This window comes from Malus domestica, chromosome 13, assembly GCF_042453785.1.
Source record: "Malus domestica chromosome 13, GDT2T_hap1".
NCBI classification, from domain to species: Eukaryota; Viridiplantae; Streptophyta; class Magnoliopsida; order Rosales; family Rosaceae; genus Malus; species Malus domestica.
The window spans coordinates 3,424,396-3,440,896 of NC_091673.1; the positions used below are offsets into that span (position 1 = coordinate 3,424,396).

General features: G+C 37.6%; 2 protein-coding genes, 1 long non-coding RNA gene and 1 pseudogene across 4 annotated transcripts; all 4 read right to left on the minus strand.

Annotated features, from left to right (window-relative positions):
• Window positions 1–3,990: 3,990 nt before the first annotated feature.
• Window positions 3,991–5,610, minus strand: LOC103423886 (uncharacterized). Its single transcript, XM_008361963.4, has 2 exons — window positions 5,255–5,610; window positions 3,991–5,131 (listed from the first exon to the last, which is right to left on the minus strand). Exons 1-2 carry the CDS (start codon window positions 5,554–5,556, stop codon window positions 4,231–4,233), a joined length of 1,203 nt encoding a protein of 400 aa, XP_008360185.2. The 5' UTR covers window positions 5,557–5,610; the 3' UTR covers window positions 3,991–4,230.
• A 530-nt stretch (window positions 5,611–6,140) lies between these two features.
• Window positions 6,141–8,881, minus strand: LOC103430718 (uncharacterized). 2 transcript variants are annotated; one of them, XR_011574456.1, is made up of 3 exons: window positions 8,414–8,881; window positions 7,266–8,293; window positions 6,141–7,020 (listed from the first exon to the last, which is right to left on the minus strand). XR_011574456.1 is itself a non-coding variant. In XM_017326543.3 (2 exons), exons 1-2 carry the CDS (start codon window positions 8,704–8,706, stop codon window positions 7,396–7,398), a joined length of 1,191 nt encoding a protein of 396 aa, XP_017182032.2. In that variant the 5' UTR covers window positions 8,707–8,881; the 3' UTR covers window positions 7,143–7,395. The 2 variants fall into 2 exon arrangements, 1 of the variants encoding a protein (XP_017182032.2); XM_017326543.3 differs by lacking the exon at window positions 6,141–7,020 and having other exon boundaries at window positions 7,143–8,293.
• Window positions 8,882–11,543: 2,662 nt separating this feature from the next.
• Window positions 11,544–13,164, minus strand: LOC103430719 (uncharacterized). The gene is made up of 2 exons (XR_011575104.1): window positions 12,740–13,164; window positions 11,544–12,596 (listed from the first exon to the last, which is right to left on the minus strand). It is a non-coding gene; the product is annotated as an uncharacterized lncRNA (long non-coding RNA).
• Window positions 13,165–13,904: 740 nt separating this feature from the next.
• Window positions 13,905–15,321, minus strand: LOC103414426 (uncharacterized; annotated as a pseudogene).
• Between the last annotated feature and the right edge of the window lie 1,180 nt (window positions 15,322–16,501).

The following is a 16,501-nucleotide window of genomic DNA, read 5'->3' on the forward strand; positions in this document are numbered from 1 at the left end:
AATTTGCAAAACCCAAGGAAATGAAGGTGAAAGACTCCTCGTATACCACAATCATCATTTAATTAACTAGTTTTTCTTAATTATTAGTTTATTAAATAATGAATTAAATTTAAAAATATGAATAATTCAAATGATGTGGTTGTCTATATCAAATGCTACCTAAGGTGATATGAAAATGTGATACAAAAATATGGTATAAATAGCATTACTCTTGTAACATACATTTTTAAGAAGACAACGTTTAGGAAAATAACCATCGGTTCGCTTTCAAAATGGTTTGATGAAATTACTTGATTACAAAGAGGTTTGATTTATAGAAATTCAGGAAGTCAAACTTCTGAAAAGGCACGTATAACCTTTGCACGTTATATCCTTGGTTTATGGTTTAGCTTCTTGTAATTCAGAAAACTGTTTGCTCATGATAATTTTTAAGAAGTTGGTTGTATATGAAGAGAAATTTATATGAAAGAATATTTTTTATCTGCTTCTACATATTTGAGAAGATTCTTGATCACCCTAATTTATTTCCTCTTCTCTCTCTTCCCCTCTCCTCAGTCTTTCTCAGCAGCCGCCCCCGCTTGACCAAAACGCTCTCACCCACACCATCCTCTCCAATACCCACCACCACCACCGTCTCTCCTCCCTCCTATCCTCCCCCATACTCTTCTATCTCACCCTCCACCGCCTCAACTCACTCCCCCTCATCCACAAGACTCTCCTCATCGCCAACCACGCTCTCTCTCATCCTTCTTCCCTGTCGTTCGTGGTTGTTCACCAAATCCTCGCTGACAAATGCCCTGGGGAATAAGGGTCTACCGTTCACACCAATCCAAGCAATCAATTTTTGACTCGCAACCCTAAATTGGTCTACAACATTTGCATAAAGAAGGGTCTGCCGTTCCAGGACTCGTTTCGTAAGAACATGACTCGGCCTGGTGTTCCACTCGGGTATGCAGTGTGTAAGGGCGGTGTCGTGGTGGTGGTCAAGGTGTAAGGAGTCGGCGGAGGAGAAACAAAGGAGAGGGTGCGCTACTGGTGGAAGGTGCAAGGGTATTATGGGTAGAAATGTTTGATTCCAGAAAGAGGCTTCTTCCGGGAATTTAATTACCATCTCCATGTAGGTAATTGAATTCCAGAAGATTAAGGAATTCGATTCCAGATTTTAAGTGGGTCCCACTTACTTTTTCATTCCCTACATGTTAGTAAACTCCGGAATGTTTCGGAAGGAATGCGATTCCGTTTCTTTCCATTCCATTCCCCCTTTGGTAAACACGCCCTTAGTCTAGTGCTGATAATTTTGTCTTATTCTTATCATTGGTTGGAAAAATTCTTTCTGCATAACGCTTGTGGTTCTTCCATCGTTTATAGCACCTACTTGGTGATGAAATTGAGGTTCCACCATAAAATCAATTGACAATATGGGGAGTAGCCTAATACTATATAAGCACATGGCAAACTTTGTCTCTCATCGATGTAGGACAACTCTCAACATGCCCTCCGCACATGTGGCGGATTTTCAAGCCTACACGTGGATAACAACAGGGTGACATGGACCATAAAACCGATTGACAATATGGGGAGTAACCCAAGACCATATAAGCACATAACAAACTTTGTCTCTCATCAATGTGGGCAACTCTCAACACTTGGAAGGGTGCGTTAAGTCTTTAATCACAATTCTCTACAACGACAAATTATTGTTTTGGAAGTTTACCTCCAACTTCTTATTGGTTGACAGCGAATTTTTGATACGAATACCTTTCGTTAATGCAGCCGTCATCCTGACATGTGTTATTGAAGTTTGAGTTGAAATTTCATTTTATCTTGAGGGATATTCCCACATTTTTCTTACTTCTTACACATTTTTTTAATTTTCAGTCATCGAACCGAACGAATTGAATATCAAAGAACATAAATTATCAAAGAGTATGTGAAAAGTTAAAAAAAAAAAAAAGGTGTATAAATAGTAGAGGTGGGTTCGGTTTAAATCGGTTCAGTTTTTTGCCAAAACCGAAACCAAACCGAAATTTCGGTTCGGTTCATTTTTTTTTCGGTTTTTTTCGGTTCGGTTTTTTATCGGTTCGGTTTTTTCCGGTTCGGTTTCGGTTCGGTTTCGGTTTTTTGTTTTTTTTTTCTTTCAAAAATGAAAAACATTGAAATTTTAAATTTTAACATATCCAACACAATCATAACATAAGCATTCTAACTAGAATCAAAGACAATGAAAATAAACATTTAAAGTTGAACTAAAATCATCAATCAAGTCTTCCAAAGTCCAAACTAACAACCTCACAACGCAAAAATCGTACAAATGACTTAGAAAAGTTAAATTGTATGATGTTGTTCAAAGATCAAGGTTGTTTGCTTGTAACTGCATGTTGACAACTTGATTAGTAAAAGTAATGCGTGGGTGGATTTATTTAGTGTGTGTTGGATTCTTTTCCATCACAAATTACCCAAGTAATCTACCTGAAATAAATGTTTATGGATTCTGTTACATGTTATATGAGAGTAGATTTGGAAAAGAAAGCTGGGGCAGAAGTAGACAGTGCTATGGAGATGGATGTAGGTACTTCAGGATGAGGTTTGGTTCCGGAACCTTATATGGGGGGGGGGATAAATAATAGGTTAGGGTTTAGAGTTTTTATAGGCATTTTTTAAATATTTTGAGCTTAAAGTTTGACAACACATTGGGTTTAGCACATTTTAACTTACAAATTGGGTTTAGAAAATAATATCCAAAACAAATAATTAAATAAAAAATTTAATTTAATTAATTCGGTTCGGTTTTTTCAATTCGGTTCGGTTTTTTCGTTCGGTTCGGTTCGGTTTGGTTTTCGGTTTTTTTCGGTTTTCGGTTTCTTGAATCCACCCCTAATAAATAGCACATCCCTTGTCTTCTCGTCTCACATTGTTCAACAGTGGTGGTTCCGTATAGGATCCCAAATCCCAAACCAAAAATTTTCGGGACGGGAAATTGAAGACCAATTCCAAACCAGAATTTTGGTATCCCAATTTTCAGGATTCTCGAAAAGTTTTTGGTATTTCTTTTTTTTTTTTTTTTCTTTTTGGAAACTTGGTTTTTGGGTTTTGGGCTTTTAGGCTTTTGAGCATAAATTTGAGATTTTTCGGTTGTGAGCTAAAATTTGAGCATTTGACTTAAAATTTTGTTGCCAATTTCATATCAATTGAAATTTAGGTTGTTTACCTATCCAATTTGAAATTTCTTATTAATTGAAATACCAAATCATTCTTACCAAGCCAAATTAACGTTTCAAATTTCTAAACTACTTAATTTTATACTTCTATTTCTAATATAGTTTACTTTCAAATTACTTAAATTCAACATTCAACATGCAACCAAAATAAATGTACATATATATTTTCGGTTCGGGATTCTCGAATCATTGAATATGTAATTGATAATTATATATATAATAAAAAATAGCCTTTAGCTCGTGCTCTAATATTAAATTTAATAATAATTATTTTAAATTCTGAATTTAATTTTTTTTATCTATTTGTTATTTCACCAAACTCATCTAAAAGTCTGAGAAGGTCGAAGAAAACGATAAGCCGCACACCCCTTCTGTTCGAACAGTCGCCTCCCAACTTCGTACCTGTTGGGAACAGATTTATAAATATTATACATACATGTATCTGCATCTCAATCAAAACACAGAAAAATCATTCTCCTACAAGTCTTACCAAAACCTATCATACTGAGATAATCACAAAGACATTCACTAGAAACCAAGTTTTCCGATGCTGGAATCTTGGTTTAGATCGTTAAATCTTAGTCAAGCAAATACCTTCCAACCTACAAGCACTAAGTAAGGGCGAAATTTTGTTTCAAATACATTGTGGTATGTAGGCCCCGATCCTTATTTCGCAAAACAATTTCAGTTTTGTTTCATTCGAATTGTATCAATACATATAGTTGCAATTCATTTGTTGATTAGCGTAGAGTTATATATATATATATATATATATATATATATGTGGTTGATTGTTAATTATTATCCAACATGTGCTACAAATTCACATTACAAAGTGAAATGCATCCTATCGAGCTGAAGAAATTCATCCTTTAAACTGAAATGGCAGGATCAAAACGGGTGAAGTGAAACTACTCGTTACTTATACTGTTATACAATGCTCATGATTCTTTCCACATCAAAGCAAATGTCGATACGGCTAGGGTTGTGGCAACGCGCGCTTCAGTTTCCGTTATTCCCATTTGGTTCGAATCTGGTGCGTGTGCTTGAATTCATATGTGAGTAGTACTTCCGAGTTTCCATTCGTTGACATTCGTTTCAATATAAACCTCTCTACCAATACATAACTACCAAATCGCTTCCACTCGCCACCACCCGTCACCTCAAACGCTTCCACTCTCTCCACCCTCACTTTCTTTTCACCCCCACCAATCCATCCAACTCTTTCTTGTTCCCATTTCATCCTCTCCACAACTTTCATGCTCAATCCCACTCTTGTTTCTCCTCCCGCACCATTGAAATAATTCTTGAACCACATGAACCTGTCTTTACCCACATTTTTTTCAGTCCAAAAAGCCTCCTTTCGGTCAACAAAAACCGCCTCTTTTTGAACGAAAGCATCCACAAACGCAACACCATTATATTTTCCTTCAGCGTTGTTATAAGCACTGTCGAAAATCTTTTCCCATCGTTGCTCAAGTATAATTTCATAGAACATACATTTTTTCATTTGGTCCTTCAACTTCACTCCTCCTACCCTAACAAACATGAAAGGACAATACCACTTACCAACACCCACAGCTGCAGAGAAATCATACGACAATGGAAAATCGAACTGCGGAAGGCTTGCCCGTAGAGAAGAGTTGATTCCTGAGGCTTCACTCAATTGGAAATGATGCGGCCCTCTCATTCTCGCATTCCACCCTTTTCTCCTCAAGAAGAGAGGAGGAAACCCCTCTTGATCAACAGACTTGGCAAAGAAACAATTGCTGCCCTTCTCCGTACGAACTATTTGAACTTGCTGGTTTATGTCGGACGGATCCAACGGTTTTGGCATAGCATCTGGAATAGATTTACCGCCGCAACAGCCAGTCTCAGCCACGTCTTCTTTTCTTGAATTTGTGCATGCTTCCCTGCAATTTAAACCAATGCTATATCAATTGTACATGGAAACTTTTCTATGTGACAGAAACACCGCCGCATGAAGTGAAGTATGAAGAACATGCATGGATATATATATATATGTATATGCATACCCCATTTGCTTCCCACTCCGAAGTATGACATGGTATCGATTGGAAGACAAGGGCTGATCAAGCACTGGAATGAAGGCAACAGCGTCTTCATCCGAGTCATATCCAACACCTATATCGTAGTTCTGAGGGAAAGGCAGGTCTCTGACCACGTCATCAGTGCCAACAGCGCATCCGCAGCATGTTACCTTAACCCGTTCTTCATCATGGAGTACAAGATAACCAGAATTTGGCCCCTCCGGTGGCCGTAGAGACAGGGACTGAGGAGACATTCGACAAGCAGACAGAGGCTTTGTCACATACATTAGGCCTTAAGGAAGACTGACTCACTTTCAATTTGATTTGATATGAAATTTACTTGATTACAAAGAGTTTTAATTTATAGGTAATGAAGTCAACCTTCAGAAGCATGCACTTATTCAGTTATTTGATTAGTTAATCTAATTACAAATTAGAAAATAATTCAGAAATTGCTGGCGTAGCTTCGAGTTTAATAAGTCATTATTATAATTCTCTCTTGATCTTATCTTCACCGGGAAGTCAGAAGTTGACAATTTGCAGCAAATGCCAGGAACATCTCTCAATTACCCTATGCTGGGAAAAATCTTTCAGCTTAATGTCTGGATTTCTTTTAATTGTTTAATTTGTAGCACCTGCTTGGAAGGGTTCATTGAATCTGCATTTATACTTCTTTACAATGACAAATTGTTACTATGGCAGTTCACCTTCAAGTTCTAGTTGATGAGTAATTTTCAATTTTTCATTGTGAACGTCACACACTTAGACAGTATACCACATGCATTTATTTATGAATATTTTAGTATGAGTTCATAACATATCAAGCTGAAGAAATACATACTTTAGTATATTAATTATATAATGATCAAGATTTTCGTCCAAATAGGAAATAATATTACTTCAAGCGATTAATTACATCCATCAAAAGCACATGACCATATGAAATTTTCAAGGGAAATTTTATTCAGACCCATTTATCCTCTTTCTACACCTAATTTAAAGTGTTTAATCTTGAAATTCCGAATCTGCCCAACAATTTTCTTTCTACACCTATAACGAAAAAGAACAAAAAAATAAATTATGAAATTCCAACACTAGAAAACCCTAAAACCCAGGCCATGCCATCACTCCAAACCCTAACCACCCCCAATTTCTACCCCTCCCCAACCCCCCACCGCCATCTTCTTATCACCCACAATGAAATCCCCAAAGATCTCAGCCATCAATGTCCCTTTCCCAACCTTTTACCGGCCACACAAGCTTCCATCCATTCTTTTCAACACAAACCTCTGTACCAAAACATAGCAACCAAATTTTATCCACTTACCCACCCCTCCAAACTCCTCTAACCTTTTCACTCTCACTTGCCTCTCATTCCCTCCAAACCTTCCAAACCTTTGTTGCTCCCACTTCATCCTCTCCACAATTGCCTAGTTCACCCTCACATTGTCTAAACCCATATACCACATAACCCCATTACCCACATACATCTCCTCATGCACAGCTTCCGCGTTCCCGCCAACAGCAACAGACTCGTTTTCAACGAAAACATCAACCACCACGGCATTGCCTTCCCTGTAATTACTCACATGCAAATATTTGTTCCCATCTTTGCTCAAGTGTCATCTCGAAAAACCTTGTCCTACTCATTTGATCTTTTGGTGTTCCCTCCTTAACAAACACGAAGGGGCAATACCACTTCCCCACAACCACCGGATTCGAGCTTGTAAGCGATAATGGGAAGTTGAAATCTGGAAGACGGGAGCGTAGCTAATTAAGTCGGAATGTTAGCATATATCTCGAAGGTTAAAAAATTCCATGGGAAGTTAAGGTTTCTTTTAAGCTTAATGTCTTTCTGTGCAAGGCCTGAGACTGAAGACATTATAATGGAAACACTCATTATTTATACACTGCTCATGATTCTGTCCAGAAACATTATAATTAATTAAAAGAACAATACTGCAATAATGTACCTAAAACAATGACTAGTGTATACCCGAAAACAGGACAAATCGGAAGTTTTTTGTCCCTAAATACGATGATCAGCGTGTCTGAAAACCATGACTCGATACCAAACTTCCCGTCCATTCATTTCAGTACATGTGGGTGTAGCAACCAAATTTTTGTCATTCCCATTTTCCCCTAATCTGGTGAGTGTGCTTGAAATCATATGCGAGTAGTCCTGCGGCGCTTCCAGTCGTAGACATTCTCTTCAATACAAACCTCTCTACCAGCACATAACAACTAAATCTCTTCCACCCGCCACCACCCTTTCCCCCAAACTCTTCCACTCTCTCCACCCTCACTTGCCTTTCATCCCCATCAACCCATCCAACTCTTTCTTGCTCCCATTTCATTCTTTCAAAAAATTTCATGCTCAATCCAACACTTGTTTCCCCTCCCACCCCATGAAAACTCTTAAACCACACGAACACATCACCCGCACCCTCATTTCTTTCATCCCAAACAGCCTCCTGTCCACCCACATAAACCACCTCTCTTTGAACAAAAGCATCCACAAACACAGCAGGATTCTTTTTTCCTTCGGCGTTCTCATTAACGCTGTCAAAAATCTTTTCCCATCTTTGCTCAAGTTTTATTTCATAGTACATGGAATATTTCATTTGGTCCTTCAACTTCACCCCTCCTTCCTTGACAAACATGAAATGACAATACCACTTGCCAACACACACAACTTCAGAGTAATCATGTGATAATGGAAAATCAAACCTGGGAAGGCTAGCTCGTAGCGAAGAGTTGAGTCCTGAGGCTTCACCCAATTGGTTACGATCCAGTGTGCTCATTCTCACGCTCCACCCTTTCCTCCTCAAGAAGTAAGGAGGAAAACCATCTGGATCAACGGACTTGGCAAAAAAACGACTGCTGCCCATCTCCTTGGGATGTATCCTAAATTGCTGATATATGTCTGACGGGTCCAATGGTTTTGGTTTAGCATTTGGTATACTTTTACCGCCGCAACAGCCAATATCCGTGTCCTCTTCCCTCGTATTTGTGCATGCTTCCCTGCAAATCAAATCAGTTCCGGTATTAATTGTACATCTAAATTTTTCTATGTGACAGTAATATCGCCACATTAAAAATCAATCATAATAAGGTTATGCTTGGGTGTATATATATGCATACCCTTTATGTCTCCCTCTTCGACGTATGACATGGTATTGATTGGATGACAAGGGTTGATTAAGCACCGGAATGAAGGCAACAGCATCGTCATCTGAGCCATATCCAACGGTTAGATCCTTGTTCTGAGGGAAAGGCAAACCTCTAACCACGTTGTCCTCGCATCCGCAACAGTTTATCTCGACTGATTCGTCGTCATGGAGTACAAGATAACCAGAATTTGGCCCCTCCGGGGGCGGTAGAGAAAGTAACTGAGGAGACCTTCTATACACAGACAGAGGCTTTGTAACATACATCTTTGTAAGCAAAGAAAACAAAGTCTAAGAAAAGAACTATTGGCTCGCTTTCAAATTGGTTTGATGAAATTACTTGATTACAAAGAGGTTTAATTTATAGAAATTCAGGAAGTCAAACTTCTGAGAAGGCGCCTGTAACCTTTGCACGTTATATCCTAGGTTTATGGCTTAGCTTCTTGTAATTCAGAAAACTGCTATTGCGAATATTTAAAAAGCTGGTGGTGTATAGAGAGCAACTTATTTAACACGTTTATATTAAAACATTTCATGTCATAAAAAACTTACATAAAACTTTATATCATTGGCACGAGATGTCACGGTAACACGAAGTATACTCATGTTATGAAAGTCTGTCTATTGACGTTTAAGCTATTATTAATTTTCTTGTGTGATTTTAGGAATTCGGATCCTCGCCGAATCCTCTTTGTGAGGATCCGGAGATTCGTCAATTATGTACATTCATCATACATTGTACGATCATAAATTATTTTAAATATTTTTATTTAAAAGTAAACACAAATAGTATTTGACAAAAATTGATTGTACGATATACGATAAACGATCACGATTTACGAATCTCCAGAATCCTTATCAAAATGATCCGGAAGGGATCCTATTAGTCTAGTGCTGATAATTACGTCGTAGTCTTATCTTGATTGGTCTTCGGTTGATACAAGCAAAGTGTTAGAAATTGACAATTTGCATCGAATGCACTTACATAGAATTTTGTATCATTGATATAAGATAATACAGTAACACGAAGTATACTTTTGTTATGTAATTCTGTCTATTGACGTTTAATCTATTATTTAATTTTCTAGTGTGTTTTTGGCGGTGGAGATTAGTCTAGTGCTGATAATTATGTCGTGGTCTTATCTTGATTGGTCTTCGGTTGATATAAGAAAAGCGAAGGAATTTGACAATTTGCATCAAATACCTGGAAGGTTCGTACATTTATTTCTCAGTCACCTTAAGTTGGAAAAGGCCTTTCGGCAAAACGCGTGTTTTCTAGTGTTTTTTTATTTTTTTAATCATCCGTGTCTTCGATTGTACGTCGCACCAGCTTGGAAGGGTGCATTAAGTCTAATTAATAGTTCTCTACGACGGCAAATTATTGGTTTGGAAGTTTACCTCAAACTTCTTGTTGACATCTAATTTTGATATGGCGACTTAATTTCAATGTGACGATCACGTTGAGAGGTGTTAAAACTACACATTATAACTGTTTTGGAAGCTTACCTCCAAAACTTCTTGTTGACATCTAATTGTGACTTTATCACATACACTTTCACAGAAATTCTGAATCAACACTCTCTTTTTTTTTTTTTTTTTAATTTAATTTAATTTAATTTTTATATTTTATGGAGAAATTTGATATATGTCTAGGAATAGTTTACTTTATTAAAATAGGCCCAATTCTTTGAATTTAATTATTTTTATTATCAATAGTTATCTTTTCAATGATAAGATGTATTATAAAAATCAAATTTCTTCCTAATTATCTCTTGGATTATTTCTTTTTATTTTTATTTTTTTGTTATTTCTTGTTACCTTTTAGTTAGGTTTCATATCTTTCTTATAGGTGTATTATATTCATATATTTGTTACTTGAGTTAGGGTAGAATGTTTTGCAAATAAATTTATGTTAGTATATTAGTTTTTTTTTTGTTATAAGATATTAATTAGATTTTTTTGGAGTTGAAAATTGCATATTATTAGAAGATTTTAATTGATTTTTAATATTTTAAAAAATATAAAGTGAATGTAAAAAAAATAAAAACATGTAATTAGATAACTAGACTTACTTAAAAAAAATTAAGTTGTCAATTATGTAACTTAGCCAAACTCTTCATCTTCTTAGTGTAAAAATATCGATGTACTAAAAAAAAAAAAAAAACCCTTGTCTATTTGTTTGTAGGGAAAAAAGGAAAGGATTTCTTGTGCTTTATAAGTTGTCTTGGAGGGTAACGGACTTGTGGAAACTGACTTAGTCAATTGCTTGTTGCTCTAGTCGACTATTATTTTTAAATATTTTATTTGTGTTCAATGTTGTCAATTATACAAGAATTTTTTTACAATTCTTAGTCGATACGAAATCTCCATATGACATTGACATATTATATAAATTCTTGATTTTGAGCCATATGACGATGTAACAAAGTTCGCTTTGAACTAAGAATCCGTCTCATTTTTATGAAAAATTATTAAGTCCAACAATCGGATTGAATGGATTATAACTCACTCACAAAAAAAATGAAACCCTCTATATTTAAATACTATCTAACTTCATGTCAATACAAATTTCAATGTGATGGCCCTACAATTTTGTGAATGAATGGTTCGACTATCCAAAACATGGGGCATTGTAAACAGCATTGAGCAAAATTATGTAAACATTCCTCAAAGGGTGTTTCTTGGATAAATTGGGTTTGTGATTCACAAAAAAAATTTACAATTTCATAAATCAAATAGTCCCTCTAAAAGCATAACTGAATCCATAACCTAGAAAATGTTCACAAATCCCAAATTTGAAATTTTTTCTCGGTACAAAATCTGAAATTTTGTACACAAATAGCATAAATACAAAAAACACAGGACAAATTTTCATTTCCATTAGTCCAAATCTGATGAGTGTGCCTGACGTCATGGCTAAAAACCAAGCTCCCATCCATTTTCTTCAAAGAAAACCTCTCAACCAATACAAAAAACCCTAACTTCTTCCAGTCACCCAACCCCCCAAATTCCTCAACCCTCTCAACTCTCACTCCCCTTCTTCTCCCCCCACCCACCAACCCTCCCTTGCTCCCACTATAGCATGGGTTCATAACACATCAAGCTGAAGAAATACATCCTTTATTTTAAAAAGGGCAGATTACAAACACAGGTGAAATGAAACTACTCATATTACTTATACAATGATCAAGATTTTTGTCCAAAGAAAAAAAACATAATGGAAAGGATATTACTTCGAGCGATTAATTACATTCACTAAAAGCACATAATGAAATGAAATTTTCAATCACAAACCAAAGGGAGCAAAAATTTCATTCCCATGTGCTCCGAATATGATGTGTGTGTCTGAAATCGTAAGTTAGCACCAAGCTTCCATCCATTCTTTTCAGCACAAACCTCTCCACCAAAACATAGCAACCAAATTTTCTCCACTTATACACCCCTCCAAACTCCTCTACTTTTTTCACTCTTACTTGCCTCTCGTTCCCTCCAAACCATCCAAACCTTTGTTGCTCCCATTTCATCCTCTCCACAATTCTTAAGCTCAACCCCACATTGTCTAAACCCCTATACCACATAACCCCATTAGCCACATCCATCTCCTCATGCACAGCTTCCGCGTTCCCACCAACAGCAACAGACTCGTTTTGAACAAAAACATCAACCACCACGGCGTTGCCTTCGCTATAAATACCGTCACATGCGAATATTTGTTCCCATCTTTGCTCAAGTGTCATCTCGTAAAACCTTGTCCTACTCATTTGATCTTTAGGTGTTCCCTCCTTAACAAACATGAAGGGGCAATACCACTTCCCCACAACCACAGGATTCGAGCTTGTAAGTGATAATGGGAAGTTGAAATCTGGAAGACGGGCGCGTAGCTTAGCGTCTAGACCCAGCGCTTCACCTAAATGGAAGTCACGGGGAGTTGAGGTGCGTATTTCCCACCCTTTTCTTCCAAGAAATTTTGGAGGGTACCCGTCTGAAGCTTGGATTTGGCAACAAAACCCCCAAATTGATTGCATCTTCGTTTCTGCTGGATCTCATATTGCTGGTAAATGTTATTGGGATTGAACGGCTGTGACGGCACATCCTTTACATAAGTGCAGAAGCAGCAGGTTCCCAAGTTCTCATCTGTTGAACATGTGTAGGCTTGCCTGCATGGAAACCGAAATCAATTAAGTCAGCACCATGGACTAACAATGTATTTCAAGTTAGGTAACAAAAAAAAATTAATACTATTACTACGGGAATTGATATTGCCACTACAAAACATTAAGCTCAAATTGAGATTGCATACCCTTCAAGCTTTCCACGCGACTGGATCGCGTAGTAACGGTTGGAAGCCAAGGGCTGGTTAAGGACCGGAATGAAGGCGGTATAGAAATGAGAAACATGTTGGCTTTGTCCCGTCTGGGTAACATAACGAAGCTTTAGATTCTTGTTCTGAGGTAAAGGCATGTCAAGGAGCTCGTGGGATTTGCATAAACCAAAGCAACATGTAGTCTCTGCTTCTTCATCTTGGATGACCAAGATGCCAGAATTCGGACCCTCTGGCGGGGGTAATGAGAGATCCTCAGGAGACTTTTTGTACATCGACAGAGGCCTAGTGACATACATTTTTGCAGAAATTCTTATTCTCCACTCTCTGTGTTTTCTATTTGTTCTTAGGAATAAAGGAAAGGATTTCTTGTGCTTTACAAGTTGCCTTGTAGGGTAAGGGACTTGTAGAATTTGACTTAGCAAATTGTTTGTCGCGAATGTGGTTCTTGATAAGATCTGCCAATACGCAGACGTGTAACGCTCGCAGCCAAGGCTATCATGGATGGGTTGACAATGACTGTAAGGAATTCATGAATTTTCTTACACTTTATGGTCAATACGAAATTTCCCTATCACATATTATATAATTCTTGTTTTTGAATTTTTAAGCCACATGACGATGTAAGTTGGAACAAATTTGGCTTTGAACTAAGACTCAGTCTCATGTTTTGGTAAAAAATTTGTGTCCGACAATTAATTAAATAGACTGTCTAACCCACTTATAAAGAAAAGAAATTCTCTATGTTTAAATATCATATGGCTTCATGTAAGTACAAACTCCAATGTCAAGGACTCTTATGAATGAGTAGAATAATTCACTTGTCAGACACAAAATTTCTCTACTTTTCCCCATTAGATCATAAGTAAATTTACACTTTATGTGAACAATGGACATTGTAAACAGCATTGATCAGAATTATGTGAACATTCCTCAAAAGGTGTTTCTTGGATGAATTGGGTTTGTGATTCACAAAAAAAATTTACACTTTCATAAATAAAAAATAGTACCTCAAAAAGCATAACTGAATCCATAACCCTGAGGTTAGAACAACGCAAAAAAACCTAATCTGAAATTTTATACACAAATAGAATATATAAATATAAAAAGGATTAGGTGTAACTTTTATTTTTCGTTATCAATAAAATTTTCGTTGTGCAGTTAATGTTTAAAAACCAAGCTCCCATTTAGTCCAATGATGAGTGTGCCTGAAATCATGGCTAAAAACCAAGCTCCCATCCATTCTGGTCAAAGAAAACCTCTCAACCAATACAAAAAATCCTAACTTCTTCCACTCACCCAACCCCCCAAATTCCTCAACCCTCTCAACTCTCACTCTCCTTTCTTCTCCCCCCCACCCACCCAACCCTCCCTTGCTCCCACTTCATCCTCTCAAAAATTGCTAAACTCACCCTCACCCTAGTCTCTTGCCCAACATTGTTCAAACTCCTATACAAAACCACCCCATCATTATCCCCATTTTTCTCATCACACCCACCTTCCCTCCCTCCCACCATAACCGCTTCACTTTGTACAACAAAATCCACACCAATGGCGTTGCCTTCACCGTGTCGAAAACTATGATCCTTCACAAATACTTCTTCCCACCTCTGCTCTAGTGTCATCTCATAGTACATTGGTCTGTTCCTTATGTCCATCAACGTTTTCGGCGTCTCTTCCTTAACAAACATGAATGGACAGTACCACTTCCCTACAACCACATTCTTTAGTGGGAAATTGAAATCCGGAAGACAGGTGTGTAGGGCGGCATCTAGGCTCGTGCACCACCTAGTTCAAATCCGGGGGACGCTAAGCTTGTGAGTTTCCACTCTCTCCTCCACAATGCCTCCGGAGGGTACCCATCTTTGGACATTGATCTGGCCACAAAACCACCCGACACATTGATAATGTTTTTGTGAAGATTAATCTTGCATTGCTGATACATGTCCTTGGGATCAAAACGTTGCGGTAGTACATCGTTTGTGCATCTGTCGAAGTGGCATGTTTCCATGTCCATGGAATCCTCGTTTGCACTTGTGTACCCTTCCTTGAAAAACAAAATCATGCTACATGTAACAACCCTTGTTCGTTAGGTCAGTTAGCTAACGCAGTGTGTCGTCACATTGCAACCTCAGAATGTGGTCTTTTTAAAAACAAAATGTTATAAACCCCATATTGAAATTTACCATATATCAGTTGTACTCTCCATCTGCGCACAAGTTTGTATTTTTCTTCCCATAACTTAATTACATTAATTAGAATATCACTCGACTATAAAAACTTACCCTTTATGCTTCCCATATGGACCAAGAACTGGGATGAAGAAAACTCCGTGGAACTGAAGATCTCTGTTGGGATAAAACCAAGTTGCATAGTAAAGCTCAAGGCTCTTGTTCTGAGGGAAGGGCAGCTCCTTAATCAAATCGATATTCGATAACTCGAAACAGCATGTCGTTTCTTCATCTTTGACAACAAGAATGCTGGAGTTTGGACCCTCCGGCAGAGGCAGAGAGATCAGCCGGAGATTTTTTGTACATCGACAGAGGCCTTGTCACACACATTTTTGCAAAATAAACTCTTCACTACGTTTTTCTTACTTGTTCTTGAGAAGAAAAAAAAAAGGAAAGGATTTCTTGTGCTTTATAAGTTGTCTTGGATGGTAAACGACTTGTAGAATTTGACTTAGTCAATTGTTTGTTGCTCCAGTTGACTTTTAGGTGAGAGAATCGCCATTCTTGATAAGATATGCCAATATGTGGTTGTAAGTAAAAGCTCAGGCAGATGAGGATTCTTGGTGCGGCAGTCCGTATATGTCATGCAGACTCACAAGGGACCAATGTAGGATTGGGAAGACCAAAGACATGGGGTCTCGTTCTTTTGTTGAAATGGGTAGAAGTTTTTCCCTACTTCGGAACCCTTTTTTCTTGCGGCATCCTTATTTGGCAGTAGACTCAAACATGTGAGATCAGGTGAGTAAAGATGTGGAATCTCGCTCTTTCGTGAGGTGTGTCCAGTGTCCCACGAGTTATGTGGTTCGGAAGTTAGACTCGAGAGTTTTCTTAGAAGAGATTAAACAACAAAAGTTCAACGTCGACAAGACGAGAAAGTCTTTAGTAGAACAATTTGATCATCTACCTAATCCGTGTGCATTAAAAGTAGCATCTACTTAGAGTTAGATTGTACCTTAATATAGTGGGGGTCATTCTTTTGTAGGGTGTATCAGATGAGTTATGATGTCTACTAGACGAGAAAATCTAAGACAGACAATTCGACCATCCAGCCAATCCGCGTGTATTAAACGTTGCATCAACATAAGAGTAGTATTAATACCCTAGTATCGTCGGAGCCGTTCTTTTGTAAGACTCGTCCTGACTAGTTGGATGGCAAACAACTCTACCCAAGTTCTTCAACTACAAGACTCCGTTGTTGCTTCCAAAGCAAAACAATGGATCTTATGCAAGTGTGACCCAACATTCAACTTGGTAGGAGGACTAGTGACTGGTCCCTCTCTGATTATAGCAAGTCCTGGCTGCTTCCATTAGATAGTTGGAAAAAAAATCTCTTCTTTCTGTGGCTGTACGTTTATCTTGGGCCAACTTAAATGGAGAAAAAGAAAAGGGAACATGCTCTTTTTGGTGTCCCTGAAATTCCAAAGCTTATAACTTTAAACTTAATTAGTGACATTTCCTTCGTAAATCAAATGTATTATGCCGAAATTTACAAGACCACTGCTTTCTTTCC